General features: G+C 39.8%; 1 protein-coding gene across 2 annotated transcripts in view; it reads right to left on the bottom strand.

Moving 5' to 3' along the window:
• kif13ba (kinesin family member 13Ba) overlaps positions 1-15,685 on the bottom strand; it is a 37,782-nt gene extending 22,097 nt beyond the window's left edge. For both annotated transcript variants that reach the window (XM_026378292.1, XM_026378293.1), the window contains exons 1-8: positions 15,637-15,685; positions 14,854-15,013; positions 14,307-14,640; positions 9,937-10,030; positions 1,697-1,709; positions 1,010-1,070; positions 763-855; positions 14-194 (exon numbers count right to left, since the gene is read on the bottom strand). In XM_026378292.1, the coding sequence (XP_026234077.1) occupies positions 14-194; positions 763-855; positions 1,010-1,070; positions 1,697-1,709; positions 9,937-10,030; positions 14,307-14,376 (512 nt within the window). In that variant the 5' untranslated portion in view covers positions 14,377-14,640; positions 14,854-15,013; positions 15,637-15,685. The remainder of the gene's footprint in view (positions 1-13; positions 195-762; positions 856-1,009; positions 1,071-1,696; positions 1,710-9,936; positions 10,031-14,306; positions 14,641-14,853; positions 15,014-15,636) is intronic.
• Positions 15,686-19,955: the final 4,270 nt, after the last annotated feature.

The following is a 19,955-nucleotide window of genomic DNA, read 5'->3' as shown; positions in this document are numbered from 1 at the left end:
TATGAGGTCATACCCTTTGGGGTCAAGCAGATCCCGGACCTTCTCATTGTAGATCTCCATGTAGGACACCTCAACAGTGAAGCTCTCCTCCTCCCGCTGTTCCTTCTGTGTTCGTTCAAACAAAGCACTGCACAGGCGTGGAATCAGGCCTGGCTGGTCCCCTGAACCCATCATTGTGTATGACTTTCCTGAACCTGAGTACAACATGTACACAGAAACTCATGACAAACATTATCTTGTGGAATGTATTCTTTTAAATTCTGTCTACACTGCACATGTTTTAGTCTTGTTTTGAAGCTTTCACCCTGATGTCTTTCTGAATAAACAGAAGCTTCTATTTAACCAGCACAATTATCTACATTTACAGCTATTTTAAAAAAATTATTCTAAGCTTTGATATGTTTTTTCTTGCCAGGAAAGGTTGCCAAAGCTTCCTGACACAACACATTCACACCAACACTCTTCTCTTAATCATTATACAAAATCCTTAAGGGCACCTTTGCTATGAAAGGTACATGGAAAGTTTAATTTATTGAGTGGACCCAGAGGTTTTGTAATAGGTTATTCATTTGTTCACTGACATGGTAATAGAAACACAGTAAACTGCAGTCTCCAAAATCTTACACTAACATAGTAAACAGGACTTACTGCAGGACTGTTGCATTAGGCCATGTTAGTTGTAGCTGAGTGTACATAATAAACTGACAACTGTGTATATTTACTTTCTATAAATGACAGAATAGTGAGAATCATTTAATTTACCTGTCTGTCCATAGGCAAAAATACAGGCATTATAGCCCTGGAAGGCATTGTGGAGAAGACTTTCCCCAAGGCACTGGAACACCACCTCCTGGCCTGGAGACCAACACATACACAAACAAACACAGAAAGGAAATTGCTCATTGGGATAGTGTATACTAAGTAGCTCAGCTATGTATGGTACGACTGAGATGTCTAAGTGGTTCAACATTTTAAGATAATTTTAACTGGATCTTTGTTAATAACTCACCTGCAAATTTCTCCTTATCCGTTTCGTCCATGGACCAAAAACAGTAGTCATAGGCAAAAACCTGAATAGAACATGATGACACAGCAAAAAAAATTTAGAGTGTGAGACAAACATCTATAGCTGGGTGTAGCACAGCATTGGTGGTAAATAAAAACACATTTTTTGTTGGTAATAGCAGAGATCACTAATTGTTCATACATTTGGATAATGATAAATGACCATCAACTGAGAAATGCAATCTACACATTAAGCTTACTAGTTGCTAATATTTAATTCAATTATATTTTAATTGAGAAACAAGGCCGACTTTTTAAAATCCCTCAGCATACTACATTGCAAGTATACTCTCATGTAGTTTGTGCAGTGCTATGTGAATTGTCAGCTATAAGCAAGCTATAAAGTAAACTTCAAGGAAATAAACTCTGCCCCACAGCCAAAAACACATTATAGTTTCCAAGCAACAAGTACTCATTGATGATTTATAGTTAATACATTAAACCAAACTCTTCTGGGAAAATATTTTTTATAAATAATTCTTTGTATCATGGCTTTGAAAGATGCACACAGCTCCCAAAAGGAATCGAAGAAATACAGCGGCCTCTTTGTTTAACACGGATGATTCATAACCATGGAATTAGCTCACTGGTGAAAATGTCTGTGTGTGTTTGGGTGTGTGTGCTCCATTACCTTGGACTGATTCCTGATGATGTTGGGAGGGTCAATGTCCACAGGAGCATGTGGAAGGACAGATGACAGTTAGAGATGGTACCGATAGAGGTCTTTCATAGTTGATCCGAATTGAGAATATAAATAGTTTATTTAGCCATCTCTCTGTGCTCTTTTCTAATACCATGTGTCTTAAGTAGAACAAGAAGTCAGAGCAGGGGAAAGAAATAAATATACTAGTGGAAAAAAACAAAGCAGAGGTACTGCCACTGGCTTTCCTAGTTTTAACTGTATTACACACTGTCTGTAGATATTAGAGTAGGCACTGCATTCATCTCTAAGGGCCTGGAGAGACAAAAGGAATCTCTGGGCCTTGGTGAATTGTTGTGGGAATGTCTGTGTGTGGGCATGTGTGTGTATGTGTATAGAGAACTGGATGGTGAAGGGGGTTGGTATTGAAGTTGGCAGAGGGTCAAGATAGCGTGCGGTGAAATCAGATGGTTGCGCAGACAGTTACTGGGTCGAGTTCACACAGAAATTAACAGAAACTGATAAAAAGCCTAAAGTAATGACATTTAAAATGCAAGGGAACTGCTCCCTAATACTTGTGTGATTTTTTACAGAAGAAAATCATGAACACATGACAGCATTTAGCTAACAGCCATGTCCTTTAAAGCTGATCTCCTCAGCACACAGACGGTCAGTCCATCTGGCTCTGCATATGAGGAACTGTCAAAGCGGACCAGAATAGGCTGATTACACTATGTTTAAAAAAAAAAAGAAAAAAGAAGCAATTTAAATGATAGCATATCTTACAGGCATTTCAAAGGGATTTCAAATAATTTAAAAGACACCATAGCTATATATGATTTAATACATTTAAATGATTTAAGCAAATTTATTTAGGAAGTAATTGAACAAGTACCTGTCACCAACTTCAAATATGCTGTTTCATTATTATTTTTATTATTTATTATTACTGCAGCTTCCTGACAGTTCCAATAAATAGACAGTGATATCAGAACTAGAAAATCCACCTGTGCATTGCTGGTTTCACCCACAAGGTGAAGGTAGCTGTCAATAAGAGAGGTGCCACCCATGTGTATAATATACCTAAGAGGGCCCATCACCTCAGAAAATCAATTTTTCAGTAATGTTGACCATCAGTGCTAAATGCCTGACCATGACACTATATCTGACCTTTATCCTGAGCCATAAGCTAAATTTAAAAAATGCTCCCAATTTAAATACCTAAATCTCAAACTTGCATGTGTAACATACAAGTATAGAAACACACACACACACACACACACACACACACACACACACACACACACACACACACACACACACACACACACACACACACACACACACACACACACACACACACACACACACACACACCTGTTTCCTTTTACCCATGCACATTCTTTAAAAACCGCCAAAGCTGCAGCTCTTACACAAGCCAGCAAGCATCCAGTCCAATCTGCAACACTTCATATTTCACTGCTGTACCACTGTTGATGTGCTACACTCAGTAATCTTTATCTGCAGCCCAATTGATACCATCTTCAGCAGTTAGGCTCTCTTGTCCACAAGGGTTTATTCCTAGCACTACTTCAGAGTCCACAAAACTTCCAAAAGTCACTAAGGGAATTCTGAAGCTTTAATCATGTCTAAAAAGAGTCAGGTTAAATGTGTTAATGCTATCATACTATACAGTATGTAGTATACAGCATGATAACTTTGTGTTTTGTATAAAAAAAACATTGGGTTACTTGGAGTACAGTCTCGTCAAACCATAATTCTTGTAAAGTATCTATTTAAAAGCTCTATGATTCTTCAAAGTTTGTGAATCCCTAATTTCCAGATATACTTTTGTTTCTCTAAATGCTCCTCAGGGTCTTTGAAGCACCATACATGTCTGCTATGTCCCCACAGTCATATCTCCAAACACTGTAGTGGTAAAATCAGTGTGGCAGGTTTTGACGTACGTAGTGATGACAGCTGTCATGGTTGCTTCAAATGCTGCAGGCAAGAATGGTCGCCCATGTCTTGTGTGCAAGCGCCCTTTAACGAAGTTAGGGGCCTCCATCACCAATCAGAGTGGAGAATGAGGTGGTCAGGAGAGCTGTGATCCTGCCTTTCTCGGTCCTCCAACACTTCTATTGGTCGCAGCTCCCTTCAGTCAGCTCCTCCGCTCTGATCACCGTCATTTAAAAAATAACTTAATGCATGGTTGCTTCCTCACTCCTCTCTCTTTCTCTACAGTTTTTGCTTTTTTTTTTGCCCGGGACTGTACCATCCATGGCTGTGTAGGGAGGAATGAAGAATGTATCATAGAAAGGAGGCTGAAGGTAGCCAGGGGGTTAGAGAGAAAAAAGGTTGGGCCTGAGTCTGGAATGTTAAGCTTAAGCAGATACAGCATCAGTGCAACATAGTAGGACAGGGCAATACGACCAAAACTATTCTAAATATGGTGTTATACTCTTCATACTAATCAATACCAATAGTTATATATTATATTTTATATATTATATTATGAATATTTGTATGAATCAACCATTTAAAACCATTACTAAGCACAGACATTCAGCATGTTTGTTTAACCTCAATGAGGTGTTATGGTAAATACCGCTTAATATGAAAGTATCACTTAACGTTTTCTGGCCCTCATACCAATCCGAGTCCTTTAATGACATTTTACACCACCCAGTCTGAGGCTTGTTTTAGACACAATGCCCAAGGAGATTAGCTGTGGAACCATCTGGCATCATTGTTTCACAATTTATGTCCTTTACTGTAGATATGCCACACACTGTCTGCTTAAGACAGATTTGTTGTGTGTGATTAGTGTTTCTACAATTCAAGCCAAGAATCTAAGAAAATCAAATTCAGGCTTCATGCATTAATAAAGGGCAAAGTGCAAATTCCTAATTTAATACCGTTCAGCAACACAATCTGTTATTTCACTTCTACTTTCACTTCTGTTTCTTCACTTGTGTCAGTGGCTAATCCATTGAGCATAATATCTATCCACTGATTTATGCATTATAAGACTTTGATAAATTAAAAATGGAAGGCATATTTATTCAAAACCTCTTAATAATAAAGCCTGAAAATTACCAGGCTCGACGTAAGCTTTCTGAAAAGGCCAGTAAACAGTAATCATCATCAATCACAATGTGCACAAGTCATAAAAGTCATATACGTCATATACATGTGTCTTTGCCATCGACAGCCCGAGGTGGTTTCACTGACAATCATTACAGTTTTTCAGTCCACATAACGCACAATAATTAAACCGTCATGCTTTTTCATGCTCACTTTCAAGCTCTTCACAGACATCTAACATCCAAGTTGACCTAAAAATATAAATAGTTTGCATGGTTGATGTTTACTGTTGTTCCATCACTAACAGTGAAACAGCTCATATGTAATTGAGACACTTTCTAACTCTGCCACCAGTTTAATGTTGGACTGAGATTGAATTGTACAGAGAGGAGGAATACAGGAGTGTGAATTCACTTCCTGGTACAGTATTTTCACATGGCATAATTTAATAGGCTAAAATTCGAACTTTAACTTGTTTGGTCCACAGTGTTTGTACCTGTTCACTGTTAATTTGGTACACATCTAGCATATATCTATAAAAGTTTGCTGTGATGTATCAATATATATGATTACACACCATTACCCGTTACAAACGTGTGCTGCAACTGTTCTAATCAGACCAAATGGTCTAAAAACTGATATTAAGAGACAAATTCAAAGGAGGAACATCCTGGAAAAAATAAGCCAGTGGAGCCATGTGGCTAAATGACACTTTCTTTCCTTAACATGTAACCCTGTCATTATGTTAGTGGGCCACTGGGAAATCCAGCTGTTAGCTCATTCAGACTGGACCGTTTCAGTGTGAAAACTACCTTTCTGCATAGACAAACATACTATAGAACAGACATCCTTACACGCACGCTGATACAAATGCAGAGAAAGTGTCTAACATCATTCCAACATATGGGGCCGCACAGCCTCTTTTGTGTGTTGCCTTGGAAACCAAGCTGCTGTGTTTGCCTCCCTGACATCTGACAAGAGACAGATCGTTGTCAGTGTGTGTCAACATCCAGCTTCACCAAACCAGTGCAAACAGCGTCAGATCATCATGCAAACTGTAGCGTGTGACAACGTGGCTGCAGGGGGGTTAGCATTCATCAGACAGACTAGTACATAGTGCCCAGATCCCATTCTTTAAACTCGGAAGGTTAGAACATCCTTGGAAGATGCAAAGGGATTCAGGCAGGGCAGAATCAAAAGTACAATGGACACCAAATAAAATATATGTAAGATGTAATGTAAGTACAAGACAGCAACATTGAGAGAACACAGAGAGGTCATAGAGCCCAGCAACAATGTTTCATTGATGATCATCTATATGCAGTGTTCAAAGAAAGCTAAATATTTAAACTTCATACACCAAGGTTAAGGTCACTGCCACAGTGAGTCACTGAGGATGGCAGTGTGAGGAACTTAAATCTGGCATGCCTACTGTAGTGTCCACTGCTGGTGGAAAAACTGAATCAGACCCACAAGCAGAACACACATAACTAACAACTGAGGGGTGAAAAACATCTAAAAAAGGAAATGACTTTAAAGTGAGATCCTTTCAAAGTATTCATGGTGGAGCCTCCAACTATAAAAATAGTTTGTGGATGTTTTGATCAGGATACATTTACAAAATGTAGCTTCAGACCAGAGTTGAAATTATTATTATTATATAAAATGTGTAATAACTTAACTGTTAATTACAATTCATTGAGTAGTTCTTTTCCTTCAGTTCAGGCCTTATTTAGTGTAATGGCTGGTAACCTGTTGTCTGTCAGATTAACTTCAGTATTTAAACAGTCCTGTACATGGTCTTGTCTACTTTCAGTGATGGGTAGCCTTTTCTTCCTTGTTTGTCCCAAACCTGAGTAAACAGGTCTCTTATTTAAGCAGAGTAAGTCAAGCAGGCAAGAGAGCCAGAACAGACCAAAACCTACATACACACAATATCTAAAGCATTAGGATACTGAGTTATAACTTGAAAATGCATTCCTTTAAAGCTCTCCCCCCTACATTTTCCATCTTCTGACCCCTGCCTCAGATTAAACAACAGCAGAAACCAATATTTTAGACTATGTTGGCAGAGTTACCTTTCATAGGATGATTAACCGTCATTTGCCCTCTTACGAAGCCCACTGCAAAACTGCTGTAAACCATTTAGTTAAAGAGTTATCAGATTAACACCAATGCTTTTACCATATACTTGTACAGACATCCATTTCCAACAGCCTAGGGGACAAGCTGTAATTTCTATTTAAACACAACTAATCCTTAGCTTTGGGAACATCCCTTTAAAAAGTACCAATGCAAACATTTCTGAAAGGTTTATGTTTGACTGCGATTAGATGTCTGAAGGTAAATGTTTCACACGAGATAATAAACAGGAAAGTTTCAATGTATCTCAACACACTGGTGTTAAGACAACTGATTACCATCTTCAACTGAGATTTCACACCAGTCTTTCTCCATGTCACACCACTTATTTTGCATATTCTGTCACCACTCTGTGCATGTCCAGGAAGATTTGCAAACACTTATGACTTCCTACCCCCCGTAGCACCTATTTATACAGAGAACCTGTAACTGTCAGGCTAACCTCTCTTCCACACTGTCAAAACGACACCAGCAGTCATTTAATGCTAAGAAAATATCTGCTTTTATATATTTGTTAAAATGAAACAGTGTTCAGTTTTCCCAGATACCCCATTGCAGAACAGATAGACTTTGGATTAAGTCAGGAAGCTGATTTCTCTTTGGGTTTCTTCTTCATGTAGGTCTTCCTCGTTTTAAACAAAGGGCATCCCACTAACCCAGTTAGCTTAAGCAAACAACCTGCACCTGCAATATCCTATCTTTACTGCATACTTCCTCTTTGTGTCCACTATGGTCTTTCTCAACTATTAGCCACCAAGTGAAATCCTGAGCAGAAGATTTTTCTTTAAAGTAAACACTGTGAATGTAAAGTCAACACAAACAAACAAAATGAAAATAGCATCTGCACGCTGCCCGTCCCTCCTGCTGCTTCATCTCTCCTTTGTCACTGACAAAAAGAGAAACTACAGCTTTGCTCTTGTTCAGTCCTCCATAAAAGTCACATAGATAAGTTTATGGTCGACAGATGCTCAAATAAATAAGAGTTTTTCCCCCTTCTATCGTCTCCGCACTCAAGGAAGGGGTTCCACGGTCACTGACAGCGACCCGGAGTTAACCTCCCCCTGTGTTGCCACGGAAACGGAAGAGCTGACAAAAAGGGAGGAAGTCAGGCGGTGGGGAATTACGACCCGACGGAGTGAGGGAACAGAGAAGCAGAGTGGGACTGGTCTTTTTAATGTGCAGTTGTCTCTGTCTGCCCGTGGGTCCACACACGCACACGCACACGCACACACACACAGAAACACATGCTGTCGCTGATGTCTTCTCCTGAACCTCTGACTAAAGTCGGTATTATTCACTACTTCTGATCTGGCAGTCTAAAGTCAGCTCCACCGGTCACAAGAAGATCTTTCTTCCAGTACAGCTGGCTTGCTCCAAGATGGCGGTTCAAGCTTGGCCTAGTGACTGACTTTTTCATTACATATATGGTTTGTCACCAAAGTGTTATCTAAGAGCTTGCTGGGTCTGATTACTATCACAACATTCCCTCGCTCAGACACACTTACACACACACACATTCCTGTTCTCATAAGAAAAATGATTTGAGTTAAAATCCACCTGTCTCTAAGAGGCCCAACAGCTGGTTACATAATTTCCAGCCAAAAAACATCTATCATGCCAAAGTTTCCAAACAAATGTAGTGTTTGTGTTTTTTAAAAGCAACAATCAGGGAAAAGATGCACAAAATGTTCAACCCACTGAATACTGCACAGTAAGAATAATATAAGTGAAGAAAATATGAGTAAGAGTCTCTGTGAGAATAGAAAGGGCCATGTGACAACACACAAGCAACTATAGTGCCAGTACAGATTGTAGTCTAGATTGAGGGATTTCTATTCTAAAGAAAAGTCTGGTGCTCTGGAATGGCTTCAATTCAATCAAAGGATGTCACACACTGAGAGCAGTAAAATTATGCCGAAGTAGTAATTCCCGTTTGCAGTGTACTCATACATGTAGAAACAACCACCACTGAATTAACTTTGAAGAAACTTTAAAAATGATAATGCTAAGGCATGTTCTTGATTCAAATTATTTCTAAGCGTATTTTTTTAGATGTTCTGATGTAATGGACATTGGATATAAACATATCCTACACTGAGTCTAAAAAGCTCTGTATCACATCTTCATGTTGAGATTTGCCTTATGATAGGGGATCATTTCTGAAAAGAATTCCACAAATCAGAGCACAAGTGTTTCAAAGTACTTTGTAAACTATGTCTGCTGTGTGGTGATAAGCAGGACAAACTATTAGTCAGTTTACCACATTGGCACATCAGCAGATGTCCCAGACCACAAGCAGATGCTTGTGCCAGATGTGATAAAATTCCTTCCAGGTGTTTCTGAGATATAGCACTGATGAGTCACAGTGACCTTGACTTTTGACCATCTTTTTTTTTTTTTTTTTTAAAGAAACCTTTATTAGTCCCGTAGTGGGGAAATTGCAGTGTGGACAGGCTGCCCCTTAGGGGCACCAAGAGTTAGGGGTTCCAGGACACTTGTGGCCAGGGATCGAGGGGCACCGGGCATTGAACTCACAACCCTGGGGTTCATAGACGACTGCCCCTACCAGCTGATCATTATTAGCACTACGCTCTAACCAATTCTGCTAACCAGCTAAATTACATCAGGATTCACTCAAGCTGTTCCTGAGACATCATATTTACATTATCATATTATTGGAAGAACATGAAGTGACTGGGATCTTTGACTTATCAGCCCACAAGAATTGGATAAAGGTGAGGTTACTAAAGGTTGACCATCACTGACTTGAATTAGACAATTATACCAAATTAGAAGTGATTCCTTCAAAGTGTTGGGCTCTGAAGGAATGAGCTGCAAGAATGGGATAAGCATGACGTGACCTTTGACCACCAAATTCAGTTGTATCTGTGTTGCATGTCTGCTTCACATTTATAGGCACTGAATTGTTTAGAGATTTATTAGATGTGTATATTCTATAATAGAATTGTTGTTGAAACAAAACACACAAACCACATTAATACCTGGAATCTCCTTTGCCCAGATTAGCGCCTGCAGGATTGAGGATCGTCTGGTTCTTCACCATCTCCACAACACATTTAGTGTTCAATTCCTTTTCTGCGAATCAGAGAACACATAGTTTTATGTACACAGTATTAGACTTTACAAACTGGAAGTGCCCATGTGTATTGCTTGTTTCTACATTATTACACAGTGTCATGTTATATGACTCTCGGTCATCTCTAGCTGTGGAGAAGAAACTTTTACAATCACTGGCCTGATGCTCTGCATGAGCAAAAGAGAACAAGTTACACAGCTGTAAACATCAAGTTCAAACATTTGTGTGAGGAAAGTATATGGGGAAAAGACAGACTCTGAAAATGACTTTTTACCTTAGAGTGGGCATTAGTCCAATCAATAAAACAGGACTTACAAGCTATCAGCCTCTATCACACACATGCACATACGCACACGCACCCTGCCCTGATTCTGTCATGATGCAACACTTGGCCTTCAAAACACCAACTGACCATTTCCAGATAAACATAAGAAATGGTCCTAATGCATTGCCGGCTCACATATTAATGTCCATACATTGCACAAGTAAGGAAAAATGCTACCAATTTAGCACGGACCAAGGTTGAAGTTTTATCAACTACAGTTACACTGTACCAAAAGAAAGTCTCCTTTCCTTTAAAAGCATTGCTACAAAGATACAAAAAGACACACAGAAATATATATAAATAACAGATATCATACAATGTTCCCAAGTATTAAGTGTTACATATGATGTTTATTTTCATACCTCAGTCTTAAAATCTTCAGGAGACCAAAAAAAAAAAAAACACCCAAAAAACACTTCTAAACATTGAAAAATAGCATGAATCACGCTGAAAATTTAGGCTGAGGCTGGTAAGTTTCTCCATTCATCTGTGTTGCTAATGATGGTTGTCTATACACAGGCTGGGTGCTGCCAGCACATCACGAGCATCCAGTATCTGGCAGGACTGGTCATGCATTTAAAAACAGAAAGCTTTTAAGTATTTACATGCAGGGCAGACTAATTTACTAGCTGCAGGATATAATTTTTACTGGTAGCCGCTGGTGCGTACTTGAATACCATTTGGGTGAGTATTAACAAAGACTTAATCGACATTCGTGCACTAGATGGGTGTCAATAATCACTTTCTCCATTATGCAGCAGACATGCAAGAGCATGCTAGGATGTTGAACTTGAGCAAATGCGTTAGGACAGGAAAGACATTCTGTGGTTTCAATTCCTTTCTTCTACAAGAAGTGTCAAAGCAACACTGACTGTTATTTCATGGTACCTTGAGTTACCTCTTATAACCAAGGCAAGAGCAAGACCATAACTACTTTGAGGCAGGGATATGAATTTACATAGTAATCAACCAGTCAGGATAAAGCAGATTAGTGATGTTTTTTTCAGATGACAACATGATGCATTGGTGTAAAAGATGTTGAAAGAAGCTTTGCATCATTGACAAACAGTACCTGCCCACTCTGGTCAGTGTGTGTGTTTTTACATGCCTGATTATGATCATGCTCTTGTTTTCCTAACAACGGCATCCATCACTATTTGCCAGATAGTAGCTGTTTATTCCCTTGTAACCAGAGCACAGAGGTAGAGCCATGGAAACTTCAATGTCAAAGGTCAAAGGACCTGAGTCACCCTATAATTCTTTGTCTCAGTCTGCCTCACCCTGCTTTTTTGCTTTGCTGTTTAATGATAACAAAGCAAGGTGAGACAACAGAGACCATGAGACAACAAGACTGTGAGGGCATAAGAACTAGTTAAACAGGGGAAATGATAGAGACAGAGTGAGAGTGCGTCTGCCCATTTCTCTAATACTCCCTACATTACCCACATGCCCATCGCACTCTAGCTGTACATCCCTCTCAGCAGTAAGGAAAGTGTGATGAGGTGTGGTACGGAGGATAAATGTAACCATTGTTATCTGCTTTGCTCCTACTTTCCACTGGCCATCTACCGGTGCTGAGGTTTGGCACAACAGCCCCGACATGAGCCAGGAAACTCATTGGCTGTAGGGTTGCCGTTGCTACCCCTGGTGTTGCTCTGTTCTTCGAAGGCCACAGCCATGGGAACATGGAGCATTACGCAACATTAGCAAATATTCATTCAGACTGACTCCCTTCCTGCCTTTGTCCAGCCAGGCAGCTCCACCACCTCTCCTCCTCAACCTGGGGTACACAGGCACAGTAGCCTCAAGGTTGAAGCTCAGTTTTTATTTCAGTGCCACAGATGTGAATTGCTGCATCAGCTGGTGAAATGTGAGTGGGTAAAGCGAATGAGTACTCCTCAGGTCTCCCTAAACTATGGCTACTGTATCCTGAGGCAACTGTCTGCCAGCAGGAGACAGAGGAAGAGTTGTGTGTGAGCTGAGCAAATACAAGGTGTAAATGTGAGGAGACGTGATTATCAAAGCATGTGGTGCTGGAAAAGAGCATGCAGTCAAATATTTCTTTAACGGCAGATTAGATTTTTGTGCCACCTCTTCTAAACCAACTTGTAATGGAAGAATTTTTTGTCCACTTAAAGCAGATATGGCTCTTGGGTGGCTATTAGGAATCATAAATGTTACATTAACACTGATAGATGAGAACAGAAACCTTATTCAGACAGGGAAACCAGCAGAAAAGAACTACTGGAAACGTGGCAGTGCTGGTTCCAAACTCTTTCCTACTACCTTCAACAAGCCATGAATTTGCCTCCTTGTTCCATTTCACCAGAGTCAAGATTGGTTTTCTTTTCTTGCTGAGCAATGGAAGACATGCACAGTCATTTGTTTATAATGCTGACAAAAAAATAATCTGCATACTTGAAATTGTGGAACATCAAAGTTAGACAAATAGCTACAAGTGACGCAGATGACAAAACTCATAAAAACTGACAAAATGAGGTTTTTGATTGATTATTTATCTTCAGGTACAAGCTATTAAATACATAATGCTGTATGCAAACATTATGATACTTCCGGCTATCACAAGTAAGGCTGCCTAATCAGTGTCAGAAGAGTTTTAATGTTGGAAAAAAAGAAATTATGTTCAAGTAAATCTGTAAACAGTTTGCCATTATGTGTCCTTAACTGTGTCTGGTCAGAGAGCACATTGACATGGGAGACGTGGACAAGGGCATCTGTGGCCAGGTATGCAGAACCTCCGCTCAGAGAATATGTTTACAGTAAACTCCTACCTCTATGAAACCACATGTACCTGAGTTAACCTGCGTCTACTTCTCCGTTTCACCATCTACATAACAATAATGATTAATACCCACCACAAAATAAACCACTGCCATTATTCACAGCAATAAATTGGTTTTCTGTGTCCAAATCAAAACCTTAACAATCCCTGCAAAATGTCATCCTGACTTCAGAGTTTCTCTACATTACAGCTCACAGTAATCCACAGTCTATGGGAGCTGTGTGACATTCCATGGCTTTGGTCTTGTAATCAACCTTTGCAGCTCAGAAAGGGGAGAAAGCAAGGGATACATGTGATCTATTCTGCCTCTTGTCGGCCAACAACTCAGCAGCTCCCCTCCACTGATGGAACACATGGTCTCCCATGGTAAAAACACAACTTGGCAGTTGACCAGGAGATGTCACCTGTGCCTTCCTGTAAGTGAACGCCCAGTTGCCCAGGAAAGAAACGGAAGATACATGTTTGTTGGGGATACAGTGAGAGAGACAGTGATGATAGGAGTAAGAAAAGACATTTCTCGCATAAGGTGCTTTGTTATTGAGTGCACTGATGCTCTTACTCAGCATCTAAAAGACTGAGGCTGACTATTCTTGATGTCTTCATTTAATCATACCAACCCATAGCTACTCTGAACTGCAGCACTGTTGCAGGAAGTGACAGATGAAGTTAAGAAGCTACTGGCATCTGTATCAGCCAGCAAAAGAGATAAAGAGTCCTGGCTTTGTATACAGTAGATCTCACACAACAGCTCAGCTTTAAATCTAACTGGATGACAGCCATGTGGGAAGCCTTATGGCAGCACTGTAAAGACATGTGCCATCCAGACCAGCCAGACAACAGCTTTTTTAATCTTCAGCAGCTCATTTCACTAATGGGTGGTGATTTCTGACTGGCATCCCATTCCCAGGGAATTAATCAGGGAGTGCTTAAGTCAAGCCAGTCTTCTGTGGATAATGTTGTGCAAACCAGCTTGTTTATAGTTAAACTGTGAAATTATATGTATCGTATAGCTCTGAGATTATCTATCGCAAATTGGGTTTATTGGATTTTCGTGTATTCACAATAATACCGTGACACTGAGATGATACAGGGTTCAGGACAGGGTAGCATCAAGAATCCAAACGTGAGTAGACAGAAGCTCCCTCACCTCTCCTGTTCATGGGCCGTACACGAACAGCCACCTTGACATTGGAGTCGTCCAGGCTGGGCTCCCCCATGCTGACTCCTTAACCCAGAGAGGGTAGTTTGCGCTGATCCAAAATAAATCAGCTCTTCGGCTAAATAATCATCCAAACGCCTGGAAATGTTACGCTAGCCGACTGTCGGCCGGCTAGCTTCGTTCAGCTTTGCTCCATAGATCCAGGCATGTCCGCGGAAAAACAAAAAGCCAGGGCAAAATCCAACAGGAAGCCTTCCGCTGCTGCTTATCTTCTTCTGCTGCTCATATTCCTTTCTAATTTAGATCCACAAAGGCGTGGAGGCTGGAAGGGGAAAGAGAAATGTAAATTAAGTAAGATATAGCCGCTGGTGGATGTGACTGAGCAGACATATACCTTCTGCAAGGCAAAAGAAAAACAGGCTAGCCAGCTAATTTGCCAGGCAAACTGAAAGGGAACAGCGTCAGGACAGAGGCTATTTACAACCATTTGCCTGCATAACATCTCCGGACACCACCTAACCTTCGAGCTACATACCTTGGGGAACTCATCCCAGAGGTGACGCCGTTAAACAGCGCGTACAATCAAGAGAGATCACCGGAGAACCGCCTGGCGATGATCTACAGCTTCCCAACGGCGTCCACTGTGTCCACCCACTGTGTCGAGCTACGGGAAGCTAGCAGCATCCGTCTGTTCCCTTCAAAATAAAACCGCCTTGGTTAAACTGTCATCTGTCAAAAACTCAAACGAGAAGATACAAGAGACAACTATTTCCCAGAGCCAAATAAAAACACAAAGTGTTAAATCATTTACTAGTTAGCTTAAAACATACATGTATTTTATTGTCGCTTTTTGTTCTAGGCTTAGCAAATAGTCTGCGTGGGATTGTAGCTAAATCAGAGACCCTCAAATCAAAACTAGCTTAACTTCAGTTGCTTCAACTAGTTAACATTAACTTCAGGTCCCACGGCAACTTACAGCCCAAATAACTGCTGATTAACGGAGTTACAGACTCTTTTTCAGTGGTGATAAATCTTTACGTTGAATGCAAGGTTGAATTTTACAGGAATCGTCTGTTGAACTCTAACGTCGTGGTCCAGCGTTGAAGTTGAACTAGTCTTCAGTGTGGAGGACACCGTCAGCTACACCAGCCCCGCCGGGGACCGTTACACTCAAGTTAGTGAGTTAGTTAACGCTAAACAACAGGCAAGAACGGGTTCGCCACAAGACAAGTTATCATTTTAAACATGATTAAAAAGCCACTGAATAAATATCAACTAATACTGCCACACTTTTGTATAAAAGTTAAAAAAAAGGTACCTGTTACCAGCTGTGTCCAAGACCTCAGTCAGTCACGCGCCACTTCCGGTCTCCACCGTCAAACTAGCGACACTTCCCGTCAGACCTTTCAAAATAAAACACCATCATCGAGTCACAAACCAGCATCTGAAGTTTCGTTTAATTATAATTTTAATTTTCCAGCCTGCACAAGTTCAAAACATAGTTTAACACACTACCATTTAATACTGCAATCACTAAAATAAAACCAGCTTCAAGTAAAATACAAACGAACTGTCACCTAAAAGAAACAACGTCAATTTTAACATTTTAACACATTTGTGTGCCAACATTTCGTTAAAGAAACTGTGTGCAACAGTCCTGAAGCTTTTTTTTATGAAAGAGGTTGACCTACTGACATTTCATTTAATAGCACTGCAAGTATTGGATATATGTATATTCAGGGTTTAAAATTAGCACACAATATTTGAATGATTATTGATAACCGATAACTTAGTGTGGAATCAGTTAACTGATATTATGTGAGATTGTGCCCAGTACTTTGGGGACAGATAACAGCACTGACATGCCTTAGATATGTTGTAAATAATTGTACATGTACATAAAACTCTTACAGATTCATCAACAGAAGCAGTCCATTGTCATTGCAGGGTTTGTTTCAAATAAATAAAAATCTGGAAGCTTTCTGACACCTGCTGAACACTTATGGTACCGCAATGCTGTAAATGTTCAATGAGCATTTATAAAACTGAAATTAAATTGTGCAAACCATTTTTTATAAACTTAATAGTGTATTAGGCATAATGTTTTGAATGTGATTAACTTTTTGTGCTGGGTCTGAGAAATTTAAAATATGACAGTCTAAACGCTTAACTTCGGTGTTGGGTTTCAGTGTCAGAGGTTGAAACACTGAACAGTCCCTTAGCCTCCACCTGCCCCAGCTGATCTGCTCCTACTTTGAATGTGAGGAAGTGTGTGGACGTGAAGCCGGATGTAGGTGATTACAAATTCAGTTTGGAAAATGAGTGGAAGGATGATGGAGCCATCCTTGGATTGTTGAATACACACGTGAAGGTTTTTGAAAGCTGACAAAAAAAAAAAAGAAAGTATTTTATAATCAAGACTTTGAAGTGCCTTATTAGGCTACTAGTAATTGTACATTACTATAAATTATCATACAATCAAAAGTTACCAAAATATATTTTCTTAATCATAATAAGTGAGTCTGGTTAAACTAATTCCTGAATGAAATTAATCATGTACTCTAGCTCAGTATTAATAATTTATTCATTTTAATGAATCCTATTTGACAGTCTTGTCCCTGCATACACAGAATTAAACAGACATTTACAGCTTCTCTTTTCTTTCATAACAAGTTCACTTGAAGCTTTGTAAACTAGAGAGTTCAGCAAACAGAGGTTCAACAGCTTCCATATAGAATTTCAAGTTGCTTCCCCAGGCCTTAAAAATGAATTAATCTTTTAATGTGTCCCTTTTCCAAAGGAAATGGGTACTTCAAACAATCTTCACTCATATCAAAATGTTCAGTAATTTGTTTGCCTGATCATCAAGACTCAAATGTACTTTGGGGCAGCATTTTCTAATTTAAAGCCTAATCTGTCCATGACACAAGATACTCTGTTTACTGTTAACTGCTGTTAAGATGTGTTCTAGGAGCAAAAGATGACATTTTGAACCTTGAAAACAAAGTTTTAATCAGCTTAAACTAAAAGCATATTTCTAATTAGACAAGGAGCTTTGCCATCATGTCTCATACTGATCTAGAGGCACCCTGGCCTTTGCTGAGATCTAACCAGTGGAGCAATGAGACCACTAGAGGACACTCTGTTGCAACATGTACAGCAACACTGAAGTGATGGATACCATGGACAACTGGTAAGGCTTTGTAAAACCCATTTTGCAGATTAAAGGTTATCACTTGTATAACCTTTGCATACTGTAATTTTTGTATGGGAAAAATATATTGCTGGAAACCATGTCAATCTAAGAACACAAGGTAACAGTATATTATTGTATTTGTTAATATTAGTGATTTGTTTGCTAAAAATGAAGACAGTGGAAGTCATAGATACACTTTTTCATGCTAAAACCACGTATATGGAGATGAATCTGCAGCTATGAGAAATTGGTAGGACAGTGCGTATTGAACTCTTGTCGTCACAGTGTCGTACACGTAGGCAGAGGGGAGAAAACGCACAGAGATGGTACCCCGCCTCTTTTTCCAGGAACCACGTACACACCAGCATCCGCTGTCATTGCTTACGTCTGAAGGATTTCGGACTATCACTTTTTTTTTTCATGGCTTCCAGTGTGAATGTACTGCGGCACAACACAAAATGGAATTGCAAGTTCAAAGGGTTTGCATAAGCCAGTGTAAACAAATGAAGCACCAATGTAAATGTACTGTGCCTGAGATGGTGCTCTAAAGCAGTACAATTTGTGCCAGTGAGGTTTAGTGTTTGTCAAGAGTACTTGGTATTTGATGAGCAAACACAGGGAACATACTGCACAGTCCGTCACAATTTAGAGAATATGTTATGACAATCATGATGACCAGTTTATGTTATCATCGAAACAGTAGTTTGAGATTAATGAATAAACTGTAAATGCTGTTTGCTGTAGCCTCACAGTGACTTTTCAGTCAATACTAATGTACCAGGTTGAGTGAGCATCACTGGGTGTCCATTTGCTTGAAACACTCTATGACTGATGATGTTGTTTCAAAAATAATAAACACCGCTTGTATAAAATTCTGGCAAATTTAGGCATTTGTAATCACTATAAATTTTTTGCACAATAAAGCTGTTTGATGAGTTTTCAGGAAAATCGCCGATGTAAATAACAGAATTAATGATGCCTGGTATTATGCATGCTGGCTCAGCGTCACATTGTTTTGGCTTACTGGGACCAATCATTGCTATTTTTCTACTACAACAAGTCAACATGCCCATTTATCTGCAACACCTGGTTATTAACAACCTGATTATGCTGTTAACAGCAACTAAAATGAGCTAACTTCAATTATTTACACCCTGCAGTAAAGTGTAAATGATTTTCAGTGGTCCAGTTCATATCTGCATAATGAATTCTGGGATAATGTAACCTGGAAAGGGTTTTGCTTGTGTCCTGGCTGTTGCATTGCCTGTGTGATCCAAATTCTGCCAAACAAAGACAGCATTTTAGAGGAGCCCTGGTAATGGTACAGGCCTACGCCATCCAGCCCCAGAATGGTGCACCAAACCAGTCAGGCAGGAGGTGGGATCAGGTGGCTGGCAGAGTGGGGAAATTGGTGAAGGCTATTTGAGGACAGGTGATGGCAAACCCCACTGACATATGATGTTTGATTATCTGAAAAGCCAAATGGACCCGGTGTAACTGACTTACCAAGGCTGAACAAGTCAGTGGACAATAATGTAATTTTTTTGGGTGTAATATATATTTACATATCTTTACATTATAAATAATTTCAGTCCTCTCCTCTCCTCCCTTACCACTTCCCCTGGCTCTCCACATGGCCACTTGCATGGTGTATGGTGCTACGTAAGTGATGAGTGGAATGAGTGGAAGTGAATAAGGGGATGTCAAACAATTACTGAGACGCACCACTCCCCTTTTACGTAGGAGTAGTGGAAATGGCAGGTTTAAACAGAAGAAGTGGGTGGCAGAGAGCAGAGGAAAGAAGGATGTCACGACGGTCACCATGACACATCGTAAGTGACTGGATAAAAAAAATCAAAGGCCCCACAGGTCTGTTTACTTTCCTTCAAGCTGGTTAATTTAAAGTAAATGTTTGTGCCTTACAAGTGAAGAGACCTGGAGGGCTGAGGGTGATTAAGACCCCCATGGGATTTTCCTTTGCAAAAGGGCAGAGGCTTTGAAGAATATTAAGAACGCTCTTACTGTTTATATTATTCTATTTCAATCCACATCTTTCATCATGGTAATGAGGAATTAGCCTCTTGTTATCTCGCTTACACAGACTCATACTGTAAATACATGTCAAATGAGAGGTCAGGAGAGAAGGACTATGGGAACACCCAGAAAATGATTAGCATTCAAATATATTTTTATGGCTTCAGTCTAATTAAATCTAACCTTTACTGGTTTATTAGGGTTATTAGTTATTATAAACTTTTACTGACTAAAGAAGATGCTGAGATTGGGAACTCAGCATCAGTCAGAGGAGGAACCAGCAATAACGAGTGAGATGATCACACAGGTTGGAAACAAGCCAGCAGTTTAGCTAGAGGTACAGTAAAACCTGTACCAGTAATCAATAATCATAGTAATAAATACAGCCATACTAGCAGCTCCACGAG

The sequence above is a fragment of the Anabas testudineus genome, chromosome 3 (genome assembly GCF_900324465.2).
Source record: "Anabas testudineus chromosome 3, fAnaTes1.2, whole genome shotgun sequence".
NCBI lineage: Eukaryota > Metazoa > Chordata > Actinopteri > Anabantiformes > Anabantidae > Anabas > Anabas testudineus.
This window is presented reverse-complemented; position numbering and strand designations above follow the sequence as displayed.